The sequence below is a fragment of the Tyto alba genome, unplaced genomic scaffold (genome assembly GCF_018691265.1).
Source record: "Tyto alba isolate M040663 unplaced genomic scaffold, T.alba_DEE_v4.0 Super-Scaffold_28, whole genome shotgun sequence".
Classification (NCBI taxonomy): domain Eukaryota; kingdom Metazoa; phylum Chordata; class Aves; order Strigiformes; family Tytonidae; genus Tyto; species Tyto alba.
This window is the reverse complement of record NW_024881302.1, coordinates 2,188,381-2,201,682: the sequence shown is the minus strand read 5'-3', so window position 1 is coordinate 2,201,682 and position 13,302 is coordinate 2,188,381. Positions and strand designations below refer to the sequence as shown.

Sequence of the window (13,302 nt, the reverse complement as noted above, 5' to 3'; positions counted from 1 at the left end):
ACAGCCCGCACGGCCCCCGCTGCGCTGCGTGGGGGGGACTTCCCTCCTCCCTCCGGTGCAAAGCAGGAGCGGGGGGGGGGGGGGGGGGGGGGGGGGGGGAGACCCCCACGAGGGGAGGCAGAGGGCTAAAACACCCCCCCACACACGTCCACGCGCCTGCTCGCGGGGGTCCTGCCGCTCACCAGCACCCAAGCTGAAGGTGGGGGGGAGCCCGGCTTTGGGGAGCCCTCTTGGGGCAACAGAGGCGACTCCCACCCCCCCGGGACCCCCAAACCGCAGCCCAGCCAGGCGCCCCAAGTCACAAAACCAGCCCCTTCTCCCACTGTGACCAAGGGCGAGGGATGGGGGGGGGGGGGGTTTCACCTTCCCCGGGGGGTGCTGGCTCCCACCAGGCACCGGCAACACCAGTGACACGAGTGTCCTGGACACGGGAGGTGGCTCAGGACCAAGTCAGAGCCCCAGAGCCAGTCTCGGACCCACTCGAGCCCCAAAACGCACCCACGGAGGTGGGGGGGGGGGGGGGGGGGCAGGCAGGAGCAGGGCCGCGTCCCAGTGCCCTTCCCAGCCAGGCACAGCCCCACGTCACAGTCCCCCCCCAAAACGCCACTCGTGAAGGAGGGAGCGGCGCTTGCCAGCAGGAAACAAGTGCCAAACGTGCTCTGTTCTCTCAAAATAAAATAGAGTTGTAACCAAGACCTTGGATAAAGCCCCAGAGGATCTCAAAAATGCCTCCCGCTCCCCTCCAGGATTAGGTAGAAAGATGCTTCCAGTTGTTCGACTTCAATCACTAATACAAAAAAAATAAATTTAAAAAAAGTGAGAGAAAGAATCCCCCCTTCTTCCAGACTGCCCCACCGCTGCCCGGTTTCCAGCTGTTATTTATTTGCTCGTTTGTCAAACAGCCATCAGTACAATCACGCTCCGTTGTAGCAGCACAGCATTCAAGTTAGGGAGGCAGTGAAGTTTTAGGTACCACTTTTCTTTCTGAACTCCATAAAATTTACCTTTTTGAAGCATATAAAGAAATGGTGCTACACCAAATCCCACTCACACACTGCCAGTCAGCGTGTTGGTTGGAACAGACCAGCGTTACAGCCGTGACACCCAGGTGGTTACAGACTCCACCGTGGTGTTACTTACCCACATGCACGGGGAAGAGGGGGAGAAACTGGAATCAAAACCGTTTGAATCTCTTGTTACTTTCAGCTGCAAAACATTTTTTTGAAAATCTCTTGTACTTGAGCAGATCTGCAGTATGCAGCCGAGACCAAGAAACAAGGGAGAAAATATAATTAGGAGGAAGATGCATTAAAGATGCAGATGCCAAGCCCGCAAGGCTGGGTCCTACCACCCTCCACTCACATCCCTTTTGTTTAAAAACCGAGCGTGCAGGAGGGAGCTGACCCACTCACTTAAAATCTGGATTTATTTTCCCCCAAAGTTTATCCCATTCATCCATTTCGACACCTCGTCAGGAAAACCGCCCGAGGGGAAGTTCCCTCCCTGCAGTTTTCAAGCTGGCTGCACACCGGGGTCCCACAGCACTAGTCCAACGACAGAGACAGCTTTTAAGCCCCGTGGACCAACCAAGAAAAAGAAACATGCCACGCCAGTGTGGTTTCTCGGGGGGTCTGAGATCTGAGCCCTGCATAACCTGGCAATACACGGACCCCCTCCCCATTTAGAGCATCACCTCTGAGGCCTTTCTAGCAGAGAGGCTGGACCAGGCGGCAGCTGATTAATCCCAGCAGCAAACAGCATCTGCTCTAAACCAGGCCAGTTAAACTGGAGTCTCCCAGTCCCAGCCTGGCTACTGCCAGTGCTCACCAGAACAGTTGCTCTCTCGCTGGGGAGCAGCGCCCAGCTGATAAACCTGTTACTCACAGCGAGGTACAAAGCAGCCGTTCTGGCGATCATCTGCTGGAGGAGTCTCATCGCTGCTCAGCTGTTAGGCAGGCAGTTAGTCACTAGGTAAGTGGTTTCTTCTCAGGATTTTGAACTAGCAGACAAATCCCTTCTTCGTTTGTGTGGTACTAATACAGGTAACATACAGATCACACTTAAGAGCAGTAAGCAGGTTCATGCAAACAGGCTTAAGTTAAGCGCGAGCGGGCAAAAGCAACAGTGCAATCTCTAAGGCAGTGTGCTGCCTGGAAAAGTTACTGCAGCCCACGACCGGGAATGTCAGAGAGAAGAGAAAAGTTGGACAGTCCCCCTGTGCCATTCCCAGCGCCAGACCACCCCGCGTATTTCACCAACTCAGCCCTGAACTGGCAGTGGCAGAGCTGGTCTGTCACTGAGAACTGGTTTTAGTGGAGCCAGAAGCGACAGACTCAGAAGCGCCTGTTGAAGTAGCAGCATGGAAGAAAAGTTTCAATCTTCAGCTGGCAAGGTCGTTACTGCATTTTGTCTCTGTTTTAAATGAAGACATCTCAGGCCCCAGTCCCACTGTATGCATTCGCATCAGGCTCCTACAAAAATAACAGTTTTTTTCCTAGACCTCAAGGTTTGACCTTTCCCCACCCCAGACTCTGAGCCACGTACCAATACTTGTAAAATGATCTGCATGTGACACATGTGACAGTTTGAGAGCCAGCAATAGAAGGATAAATATTCTTCATCATAATATAAATATGCTGTAGAACATCTCGACAAGGGCAAAGTGCTTTTTTTTTTTCCTTAATTAAAACAAAATAAAAACCTAAATATGACTGTCTCAACCACAACAGAAGGTTCAACTCCTAAAACATCTGAATAGTCTAAATTACACTTAAACTGACATTAAAGTGACCCAGGCAGAGTGCTCAGTCCTTCGGGACTCGGAAGTTATCCTTCTCTTTTCTGATGGCGCCCATTGTTCGGATGGGGTCGGTCTCCCCAGCGTGCTGCTGAACTGCCTTCTCCCTGCCAGGAAGGAACAGCAGGGACAGCGAATGCAAAGGCTGCAAGATAAAATCTCATATATGAAGTCACTACTATCACGTTTCGCCTGCATCAAGGGGAAATGTTGCACTTAAAGATCAAAGACTCGGGGCTTTGGCACAGGCTTATCAGCTCCCTTGGTTTAAATGCTCATTGGCAAGAGGAAATTGCAAACACTCTTATGCTTGCACAGCATCTTTCGCTGCACTCATCTGCCAAACTCTGCTTGATGAAGGAACATAATTACACAATGAAGCTTGTTCTGTCTCCTGAGTCACGGACTTCAACGCTGGCAGAGATGCTCACCACAACCCTTCAAATTTCACTGCAGCAAGCTTCTGCCAGGACAATGAGTTATATTTTAAGGAGGGTCTTGAGGGCAGCAGAACAGGAATATGCAAGGCAGGAGAGCAATTCCCACTTACAGCTCTTTCTTTGGAGGCCTCCCCCTTCCCGCATCCCCCCTCCAAACACAAGGACCATCCCCACACCCACATCTCCTCCATACCTCACTCGCATGAAGGGGTTGTACGTAAACTCCTCTGCAATGGTGGAGGGTATGGTTGGCTCACCGCTGTCATACTTTGCCTGTAACAAGGGAGAGATTTCTGCTTAATGAGGAGTGCTTTGGTGAACAAGAAATGTCCTGTACATTAAGCACGTAGGGTTGGTGGTGCACCTAACTGCCTGAGCTGCTGCTCAGGTCAGGCCATTCCCACAGAGACTTGGGACAGAGCTGACCCTCCCAGACGTGGACATCAGCCTGTAATTATACCAAGAAGTTTTCAGGGAGGGTCACATCTCCACCAAAAGAGCATACCGTCTTGACTGGGCCACACACAGACCCTGTTCCCCAACACATTGCTCCCCACCACGCAGCAACATACTGCAGCTCCTGGCTCTTGACTCCCTTCCATCAGCCTTTCTTCGTCCCCAACATTGTCTTCTCTCCTCTGCCTCCTGAGAGAGGCTCTGCCTCCATGAAAGCATAAACCAGCTGGATGAACCAGCTTACCTTGGCCCAAGCAAGCTTTTCTTGGATAGTGACATTATTGGGTTCGACGTGTCGAGCAAACTTGAGGTTGTTGATCGTGTATTCATGACCACAGTAAACTCTCTAGGAAGAGAAAGGAAGAGTGACACCAGGTAACTCTGTGGGCGCAGAGGTGGAGTGCCAGGTATCACCACCAATGTTATGGTACAGGAGGAACAAGTCAGCCCTCTGGGACACACAACACTCTCCACCGGAGACACGCACAGGAGAAGGGCCAGGAGTTATCAGCCAGTACTATCTGCCAATTTAACAGCAAGCCTGATGAAAGAGCCCAGGCATTCCAGCTTGCTAGCCTTTGTTTTAATAAGCAGCCCCTACTCTTTCCCCACAAAGCACAGACGTATTTGGGGTAGGAATTTCCTTCCCAGAGGACTCCAGCTATTCAGCATCAAAGACAATCCCGGATGTAAGCGTTCATTTCTTCAACACATGAGAAATTCCCTCTTTGAAGGGCAGCATTATTACAAAGACAGTTTGGGGATGTCTGTAGCAGTTTCTGGCCGGTTAACTTACTATCACAGAAGGAGAGGTTCGTACCGTTTTGGGGTCCAAGCTGCCCAAAATCTCAATCAGCGCTCTGTACATTTCCTCCGGGGTTCCCTCGAAGAATTTCCCACAACCAGCCACAAACAGCGTGTCACCTGCAAGGGAGGAGTGGCACGGCATCAGGACCAGCCAAGGCTCCTCACACCAAAGCGTGAGCACGCGGCCCCCGAGGGCTCAGCCCTGCCACTGCTGTCCTCCTCAGCGGACGGCATGGGGAGAGCCAGGCTACACTGCTGCCCCACGCGGGCTCAGTGCCACAAAAACCCACGTGGCAAACGCAACTTCTAAGGCAGGAAGCCCCACAGCCTCGCCAGGCAAACCGTGCCGGCGCTTCCCTACCTGCAAGCAGCCTGCTGGCCCCCTCTTGTCTTTTCTAGAGCGGGCAAGGAACGCTTGTTCTCTTTGCTATAAAGTTGAACAAAGATGAGTCGCCTCTGCGTTTTTTCCCCAGTGTTCCCTAAAATCTCGCTTAAGCCGTTACTTCTTCCATGCAGCAGCTGGTGCAAGCTCTGGAGAACGCCCGACAGGAGAGGGATGACATGGCAGTCTGGGGAGACTGGGTGCCATCTCAGGGAAGGGGGGACGCTACTCCCCAAAACAGGATCCAGAACCTGGCTACCAGAAATGAAGCACCAGCCCTCTCTCGCTCACCTATTTTCTCTGTTTTGTTACAGACATGAGTACAGCTCTACGGAAAAGCAACAGGTTTTGGCATCAGCCACAGTTTCACCGGGGACAGTAAACCACCAGCTCCTTTCAAGGAAGAAACTGCTAGATGTAGGATTCATCCAGGGCTCGCTCTTCATGTTGCTTGCAGGGTGTCCAGCAATGGTTTACAAACCCAGGGGGGATTTCACCAGTTTCATTTACAATTACTGCTTGGTAGCACTTGGTAAGGGGGCAAGATGCAGATGTTAACCAGCTGCACTGGCAGGAAGGGATGAATGCACATCCAGAGTCAGGAGCACACAGGCAGAGGGGTAGCTTATTTCTTTGCAACACAGACTGCCGGCAAAGTAACCTCCCAACTCCTCACCTGTAAAAACTGCAGGTGGCTCGGAGCTATTTGGCTTAGTCACATAATAACAGATGTGTCCAGAAGTGTGACACGGCGTACAGAGGCATTTCACATTAAGAGATCCCACCTGAGAAGAAGGCAGAAGACTAGAGCTTAAGCTACTGTTTGCTAGCATTTGTATGGTTAGAAAAGAATTGCAACTATCACAATGGTCTAGTAGTCTGACAGACAAATTCTCACATAGCTGGCCAGTAAACATCAGCTCCGCTCCTGGGAGAGTCCAGCAAGAGAGTTTTATGGCAGGGATTTGGAAGGAAGCTCTTTCCTCCTAGCAGGTGTTGTGACAAAGAGAACTGCCAGATTTTTTCATTTACATGCAGAGTGACTCAGTGTCTGGTTGGCAGCAAGAGCAAACAGATCCAGAGCAACACAAACTCCTAAACAAAGTTAATCAAGTGTAAAATGCTCCAAACAAAAATGAAGCTGAAGGGAAGAAGTAGATGACACTCACAAAAAGGGAAGGATTAAACACATTCATGAGGCCAAGGGGATGTTTTCCCCATCGCCCTAAATTGCACACCTTCTCATGTACTTTTGTGCTCCCTTCTTTGCTGCTGCCCCCCACCCCTCAACCCCCGCAAAGGTGCACCTCAAGACTAGCACTGACATTCATGCCAGCCTGCACATTTCACAGCAGTTTGTGTCATCTGCCGTCTCATCTGTAAACAAACACCTAGGTTCCAAGAAGGTTTGCTGCTTTAGCTCTGGAAAATCACTGCAGGCAGCTAGCCACTGCTGGCCCACTTTCTCCTCACCCTGTTATCCAGCCTTCGTTCGGAGAGAACTACTCGCATTTGTTGGGTGCTAACTAGGCTCTAGGCAGAGAACCAGCCCTTTCCTTTCACACATCTGGTCTGACCACTCCAGTTAAGGTGGGTGTCACTGGCAAGGAGCACACTGACACCAGCATGCCCCAGGCAGTGCCAGTGTCTGAGCCATGCCAACGTTCTCATCAGCAAAGTATCACTGGCCAAAACAAGACAGAGGGGTTACGGTTCACCGGGCTGGAAAAGGGTGAAAGCTGTATTTAAACTATTAACTACATCCAAGAGATGTTAAAAGGTAAAAGAGCTGTGATCACAATATTAACTCAAGTTGAACCACACCGGTCCAGCTCTAAAGCTGCAACGCAAGGGGGAGATGCCCCCAGCTAAGTCCTGCAGCTCACTCCCTTTACCTTGAGTGAGGTAAGGTGAGAAACCTTCTGGGTCAGTGCTCCCACTCTGCTGTCTCCCCCGTATACGCGCAACCCCGTTGCCATCTTTACCAGCTTCTCATTTCCTCCAGCATGGTCCCTGGAAGGTCAGGAAAATTAATTTGGGCAGAGATCAAGACAAATTTATCATAATTCGTACTGCAATGGTACCCTCCAGGTGATCACTGCTGATCAGCTATTCTCCCAGTATCTAACACTGTCCTCATATCAAAGGATATGCCACATCAACACAAGTGGAAATAATTTCTCCATTAACTAGAGCAGTGAGAGGGGGGAATAGCCCCCCCCAAGTTCATACCTAGTTGGGAAACACCAACCTTAGGGGCTCACAGTCAATCCCCCAGTAACTAGGGCAGAAAGAGACTGGGATAACTGGGATATGTGTAATTCAGTGTCCCACAAGACACCGTGGAGCAGGCACTCAGATGTCCAAATAGCTCAGGATTCGCTTGTGGTGCTGGTCCTGCCAGATCAGGGCACAGGGACGGCTGCACTATGACCCACGGGAGAGGTAACTCAGGTTCAGCACTGCAAAAACCGCTAAAGCAAAACATTCATCCTTGTTGTGGCTGGGATAGCGCTAATTTCTTCTTCTTAGTAGCTAGAATAGTGCTGTGTTTTGGATTCAGTGTGGGATTTGGTATGAGAAGAATGTTCATAATACACTGATGGTTTTAGTTGTTGCTAAGAAATCAAGGACTTTTCAATGAGGGGTAAGAGTTTTAAACTGTGCGGGGGGTGAGGCGCTGGCCCAGGGTGCCCAGAGCAGCTGTGGCTGCCCCCTCCCTGGAAGGGTTCAAGGCCAGGTTGGACAGGGCTGGGAGCCCCCTGGGCTGGGGGAAGGGGGCCCTGCCCGGGGCAGGGGGTGGCACTGGATAGTCTTTAAGGTCCTTCTCAACCCAAACTATTCTGTGATTCCCATGTCCTGCTAGTGTGCAGGTGCCCAAGAAGCTGGGAAGGAGCACAGCCAGAGCAACAAACCCAAACTGGCCAGCGGAATATTCCATATCATATAATGTCATGCTCAGTATACAGATGAGGGTTGGCCGGGAAGCTCGCTCTCTCATGTGCAGGATTGTGGTTTCAGGACCCTCACTTCTCTGGGATTGCTGGCTGGGAACAGGCTGGGCATTGGTTGGCAGGTGGTGAGCGACTGCATTGTGTGTCACTGTATTTTCTATTATTGCTATTATTATTATCATTATTATTATTACCTTTTTTTTTTTTTTTTTCAATTATTAAACCATTTTTATCTCAGCCTCTGAGCCTCCTTACCTTTACCCCTCCAATTCTCTCCCCTATCACCCGGGCAGGGGGGTGAGTGAGCAGTTGCGTGGCGTTTGGCTGCTGGCTGGGTTTAAACCACAACAACATCCCTGGCAGAGTTAATCTGCAACGTAGGTAATCCTCCCACAAGTGCTGACTGTGAGTAGCACATCTTACAGGCATGTCCTAGCACCTCAGTGTGAGTGTGCTCCCTCCCGCACTCCACAGCTACCTTCATACACACTTATTTCCCTGGTCAGCTAGAAGAAGTCAGCGTTTTAAAGGTTAAAGGCACCGACACACAGAGTTTGCAGTCTAGACGATGCATCTGGTCATAGCAAGCCCAAGGGAACACTTCCTGGGCTCTGCTCCTTCTTCTCACACCTAAGCTCTTGCCTAGAGAAGGCCAACGTGATCCAGAAAAGCAACAATTCTTGACTGCTTGCATTTCTGCAGAGGGAAGAAGGATCCCACTACAGCAGATAGTTACCAGTGATGATGTGTGGTCAGGACAGTGGTGAGCTTCACGCCGTGCTTCTTGACTGCATCCAAAACCTGCAGGCACAGGGCACAGCAAGAGCATTACAACTGACATGAAGTGACTTAACATCACAGCTGGTGCGTGGCATAACCTGGACACAACTACTCCAAGGTTTGAGAGCTACACCAGCACCTCTGCAGAGAGCTCATCCCTCTCCAAGCTGCAATTACAGATCAGGACACGAGGTCCCTGATCCAGCTAGCCATGACTAAGCCCTCAGTCCCATTTCTTCTTTTCTGCACCACATCAAACGAAGGACAAAAACCAAAATCAGGTCAATAACCCTTGAAGTCAGGGACAAAGCTGCCTGAGCCCAGAAGGAGATTGCCTGTGAAGCCCTGTCTGTACCCTATGCATGGCCAGTACCTCCTGCCTTTCCCCCCACGCCTGAGTCAGCATGTGACTAATTCTTTCATGGATGTGGCAACCTGGAAGGATCTCCCAGACCCGCGGCGGTGAGCACCCTGCTCGCAAGGGCAGCAGACAGCGTTACCTTCTGCGGCTGCACAGGATCAACTATTGCAGCCTCCTTGGTTTCCTCATCAATGAGGAGGTACATGTAGTTGTCTGTGAGGGCTGGCAGCAATTCCACCTTCATGTCTGCTTGTGTGACTGTCTTCGACTTCCTCTGCTCGTGCTCTGTCTGCAGGAAGACAGCTCGCAGCTGCGCCGGACCTGGGGACCCCAAAACAGTCAAACTTCAGGTTAGCTCAGGGAAGGGAACAAGTGGGACAGAGCACAGCAGGTCCCCCAGGTTTCCCCAGAGAAGGAAGGGTATGGACAGCCCAACCTGCCTCCTTCATAGGAAGAGAGAGGCCACCACAGGACTAAAGCCTTAGTGCCTGGCTGTGTCACCTTGTGCCCTACAGCTGCACCAAAGAGGGACGGGACTCTCTGCTCCCAGAGATGTGCTCATGCAGGGAAAGCACTGTACCTTGATCAGAGAAAAGATTTCAAGGGGCAGGAAAGCAGCACGGAGAGGGAGCAGCTGGACAAAGGTCAGCCTGGGATAGTGACTTTGCAAAAAAAGCACAAAAAGCCATGCTACAGCTAAAAGACAAAAAGGAGGGGAAAAAAAAAGAGAAATACAGAAATACACACACGACTACAACAGAAATATCTGGTTCGTTACTTGGGGAAATCACATCCTGCAGAGTGCATGAAGAGAAGACAGGATCTTCTGCGTGGAAGGCAAGGCTCCCTGCCTGGCCAGGTACCAGGCACGCACTGCAGGCAGGTTTCTTACTCATGGTCTACCTTGATGCAACAGCAGTGCTCTCCTATTTGCTTTTCGTTAAATATTTAATCAGATCCAAGAAGCAAATCTAATTCCAGATGCAAATAACCTGGGCTCCACTGTTTAACTCACAGATATGCCACACTTAAAGAAACAACCAAGCTCTAAGAGGCTCTACCTTAAAAAAAAAAAAAAAAAAAAAAAAAAAGGAAGGGAAGGGAAACAAAGGGGACAAAGTCTTCCACTGCTGGAGCCCGGCAGTTCAGGCCTGGGTCCATACACATGCAGGGAAAGAGGCATCAGTCTCTGCAAGTCAGAAATCGGTTGTCTCAACACCCAAGGCCCTTGCACACCACTGAAGGTGACTCTGTTGGCCTGAACTGTGCTGGCTGCACCGCTGTTTCATTTTGCCCCACTGGCTCTCTCCCTGAGGCTCCCAACACTCAGTGCTTGGTCGCCTCCATCAGTGCCAAAGGGAGGGACCACCACACTCCTAATCAACCTGCACCACTCTCCCAAAACAGGTCCCACCCCTGATAAGAGCTGGCTTCAGAGTGGAGAGGCCCCACAATCTGGCTGCAGCCAACACTGTCAGCCCCCCCCACAGCTCCACAGCCCCACGGCGTCAACAAGGCGGCAAAAACCAAGATCCAAGCTCTGAGCGGGACACGCAGCTGCCACTGCAAAGCCAGCCCCAGGGCAGCAGAGCTGTAAGGCCCCTCTGCTACAACTGTCCTGCCCAGAACCGTTCCCCCTTCTGCCTCCACCATCTCACTTGTTTATAAAGGAATGGAGATGGTAGTAAAATTAAACACAGTGCTGCAGAGAAAACCCCAAGGCACGACAGTGTAGGCATGCACTGGGTATGCGACGGTGAAGGCATGTAGCATTGAGAAAAGCATCCATACATGCCAAGTGTTCCTCTGGAACAGAAGAGTCCTTTCAAAAAAAGAACACAAACAAATAAAAAAACCCCTTACTATTCTTTGATAGGGGAACAAAAGAAAAAACAAAAACCAAAACACAACCAAAAAAAACAATTAAAAAAATCAATTGCTCTTTAACTGCTCCCTAACATGAAGGACTTCTGAAAGCTGTCAGTCACAAGAGGTATATATACTGCATGTTTGTTTGCATTCTAGACACTAACTGGGGAAAAAAAAAACAAACAAACAAAAAAACAAGACAAAACCAAAAGAAAACACCACCTCAACTTCAAGTCCAAGGAATTATTCACATACTTAAAATGCTTTCTTCCTATGAACCATTTCTAACCTTGGCTGTGATCCCAAAGTCTCTTTGCATGTTTAATTCACAATTCTTGCAAAACAAACAAACAAGCTACATCACATAAGGAAATGTTTTCTAAAACATAATTCAAACAAAGGAATGAGAAAACATCCACGAAGCATGAAACTCATTCTGAATTCCCATCTGTAGCTAAGCTGCACCTTTCCAGCCTGCCCACTCGGCGAGCTCTCACGGCGCTGGGACCCCGTCCCGCTCACGGAGGCTCCCCCCAAGCCACATGTAACCCCTGCCCTGGCCCAGCACTAACACGGATCATTTCAGGATTGCTGTAATGCATGCAGGTCTGCTCCACAATTACTGCCCCATGACTTTACATTTCCTCAGCTTTGTAACGTGTCCCTCCTGACTTCATGCCTGAAGCAGAGAGGACTGGGGAGAGCAGAACACGGACGGCCTTAGAATCACACTTTGGCTTTCTGGAACAGCTCATTAGTGCAGCTTGAGTCGCCAAGAGGAAAAGGTTTGCAGATGAGAAGTGTTAATGTTATCATATAAACATACATGTGCTGGAGACTGAAGGCAAGCAGGCAGCAGCACAGTACAAAACAGTAGGTTCCCTCAGAAAAGGGATGCTTTGTACATTTTCTCCATAGCATTTTGTTTTACTCTTTTTATTACAGAAAAGAGAGGAAAATTCTTATTTCAAACATGGCTGTCACTCAAAAATCACTGCACACACATACCCAGATTAACATCCTTGTGTTGCCTCCTAAGAAGAAACAATATGTTCACCTTTTACATACTCTGCACGCAGATGTTTTTTGGATGCCCAGCGAGTTTGTGGCTCCACACAATACCAAGCGAGATGGTCCACAAACCCAGGGCAACTCCCACTCGACTTGCCCACCTGGCACACGCCGCCGGCGGCACAGCCAGGTCCAGCCAGCGTGGGCAGGGCACCCACCCACTGGTGGGGCAAAGCCTTTGTGGAAGGTGCAGCACCCGCCCTTGCAACCTGGGAAAGTCAGGAGCTGCTAGTTACTCGGTTTGACATACTCGTTCCCAAGATAGCATCAGGGTTTCCAAGTCTGGCAGTTAACACCAATGGATTCTCACATGTTAAGGCCAGGTCTTAAAATTGGAGTGATGCAACAGGCCTCTGGCAAGACTTCCCAGAAACACTGCAAAGCTAGAGCCCAAGCTCCAGTTCAATAAGATGTTTTCAGAATTTAGGCCCTAAATTTAAATGCAGAGCTTAGACAGTTGTTTTGGGGGTTTTGTTTACATTGCCAACACGGTCTGCCATCCATCAAATCCAGTTTACATGCTAGTTCTCGTCCCCCAAGCCCTCCCCCCAGAGCAATAACCAGCTCTTTGGCAGCCCAAAAGCTCAGCAGGAGCCTCCCAGATGGGTTAGGGATGCAAAAAAGCCAGAGACAGGCTCCAGCTGAGCAGACACTGACCTACTTGGGGCTGTGAGTCAGCTTAAAAACCTCGGCACACCCCTGAGATGAGAAACGAGCAGAGAAAACCCCCTGTCAAACTTCCAGGCTTGCCGGGGGGACCTGCTGCCAGTCGGGCTGAAGCCCATCACCAGCCCCAGGGCCGGGTGCCTGCAGCCACCCGGCTCCCCGCGGGTCTCGGCTGTACGGGTGGGGGGGGGGGGGGGGGGGGGGGGGGAAGGGGTACAGCACAGCCCCCCACGCCCTCTCCCCGGTCCCAGCTGCAAGGGGGACATCGCACGCCCCCCTCCACCCCGGGTCTTGGCTGCAAGGAGGTCACCCAGCCCCGCTGCGAGGGGGCCATCCCATCCCATCCCACCCCGCCCCGCTGCCCGGGGACGCGGCCCGGTCCCCGCGGCCCGGCCCGGAGGATCCCTACCGGGGTGCATCCCCGGCCGCCGGGCGAGCCGAGCCGCACCGCCCGCCCCACGTACCGGCTCGGAGCAGGGCCCCAGCTCCCAGGGCAGCCAGGGCGGTGCCGAGGCCCCGCCAGCCCCCGCCGAGCATGGTGCGGCGCGCCCCGCCCGGTGCCCAGGCCCGGCCCGGTTACCTTTGCTCCCCGCCCTGCAGCCAGCCCCGGGGAGGCGGGCAGCGGCGGCCCGGCCCCGGCCCCGGCCCCGGCCCGGCGTGCGGCGGGGGCGGCGCTGCGCCCGGCCGGCCCCCTCCTTCCCTCCCCGCTGCCTCTCGGC

At 51.8% G+C, this 13,302-nt stretch overlaps 1 protein-coding gene across 4 annotated transcripts; it reads right to left on the bottom strand.

Annotated features, from left to right (window-relative positions):
• Positions 1 to 860: 860 nt before the first annotated feature.
• On the bottom strand, positions 861 to 13,258 carry HAGH (hydroxyacylglutathione hydrolase). 4 transcript variants are annotated; one of them, XM_042798851.1, is made up of 10 exons: positions 13,164 to 13,207; positions 10,769 to 10,799; positions 9,117 to 9,298; positions 8,573 to 8,637; positions 6,778 to 6,895; positions 5,559 to 5,667; positions 4,514 to 4,617; positions 3,938 to 4,039; positions 3,431 to 3,510; positions 861 to 2,904 (listed from the first exon to the last, which is right to left on the bottom strand). In XM_042798851.1, the coding sequence occupies exons 3-10, from the start codon at positions 9,219 to 9,221 to the stop codon at positions 2,805 to 2,807; spliced, it is 783 nt and encodes a 260-aa protein (XP_042654785.1). In that variant the 5' UTR covers positions 9,222 to 9,298; positions 10,769 to 10,799; positions 13,164 to 13,207; the 3' UTR covers positions 861 to 2,804. The 4 variants fall into 4 exon arrangements, with proteins under 4 accessions (XP_042654785.1, XP_042654788.1, XP_042654786.1 ...); XM_042798854.1 differs by lacking the exon at positions 13,164 to 13,207 and adding an exon at positions 13,048 to 13,151; XM_042798852.1 differs by lacking the exon at positions 10,769 to 10,799 and having other exon boundaries at positions 13,048 to 13,258.
• Between the last annotated feature and the right edge of the window lie 44 nt (positions 13,259 to 13,302).

What these genes read in the sequence shown, in the direction of transcription:
- HAGH (XM_042798852.1), bottom strand. Translation starts at nt 13,120, where the DNA reads ATGCTCGGCGGGGGCTGGCGGGGCCTCGGCACCGCCCTGGCTGCCCTG. An exon ending in CTGACCACACATCATCACTG is followed by an intron (nt 6,896 to 8,572) that starts GTAACTATCTGC and finishes CTGACCTTCCAG; the next exon opens with GGACCATGCTGGAGGAAATG. An exon ending in GCAGCTTGGACCCCAAAACG is followed by an intron (nt 4,040 to 4,513) that starts GTACGAACCTCT and finishes TTCTCTTCCTAG; the next exon opens with AGAGTTTACTGTGGTCATGA.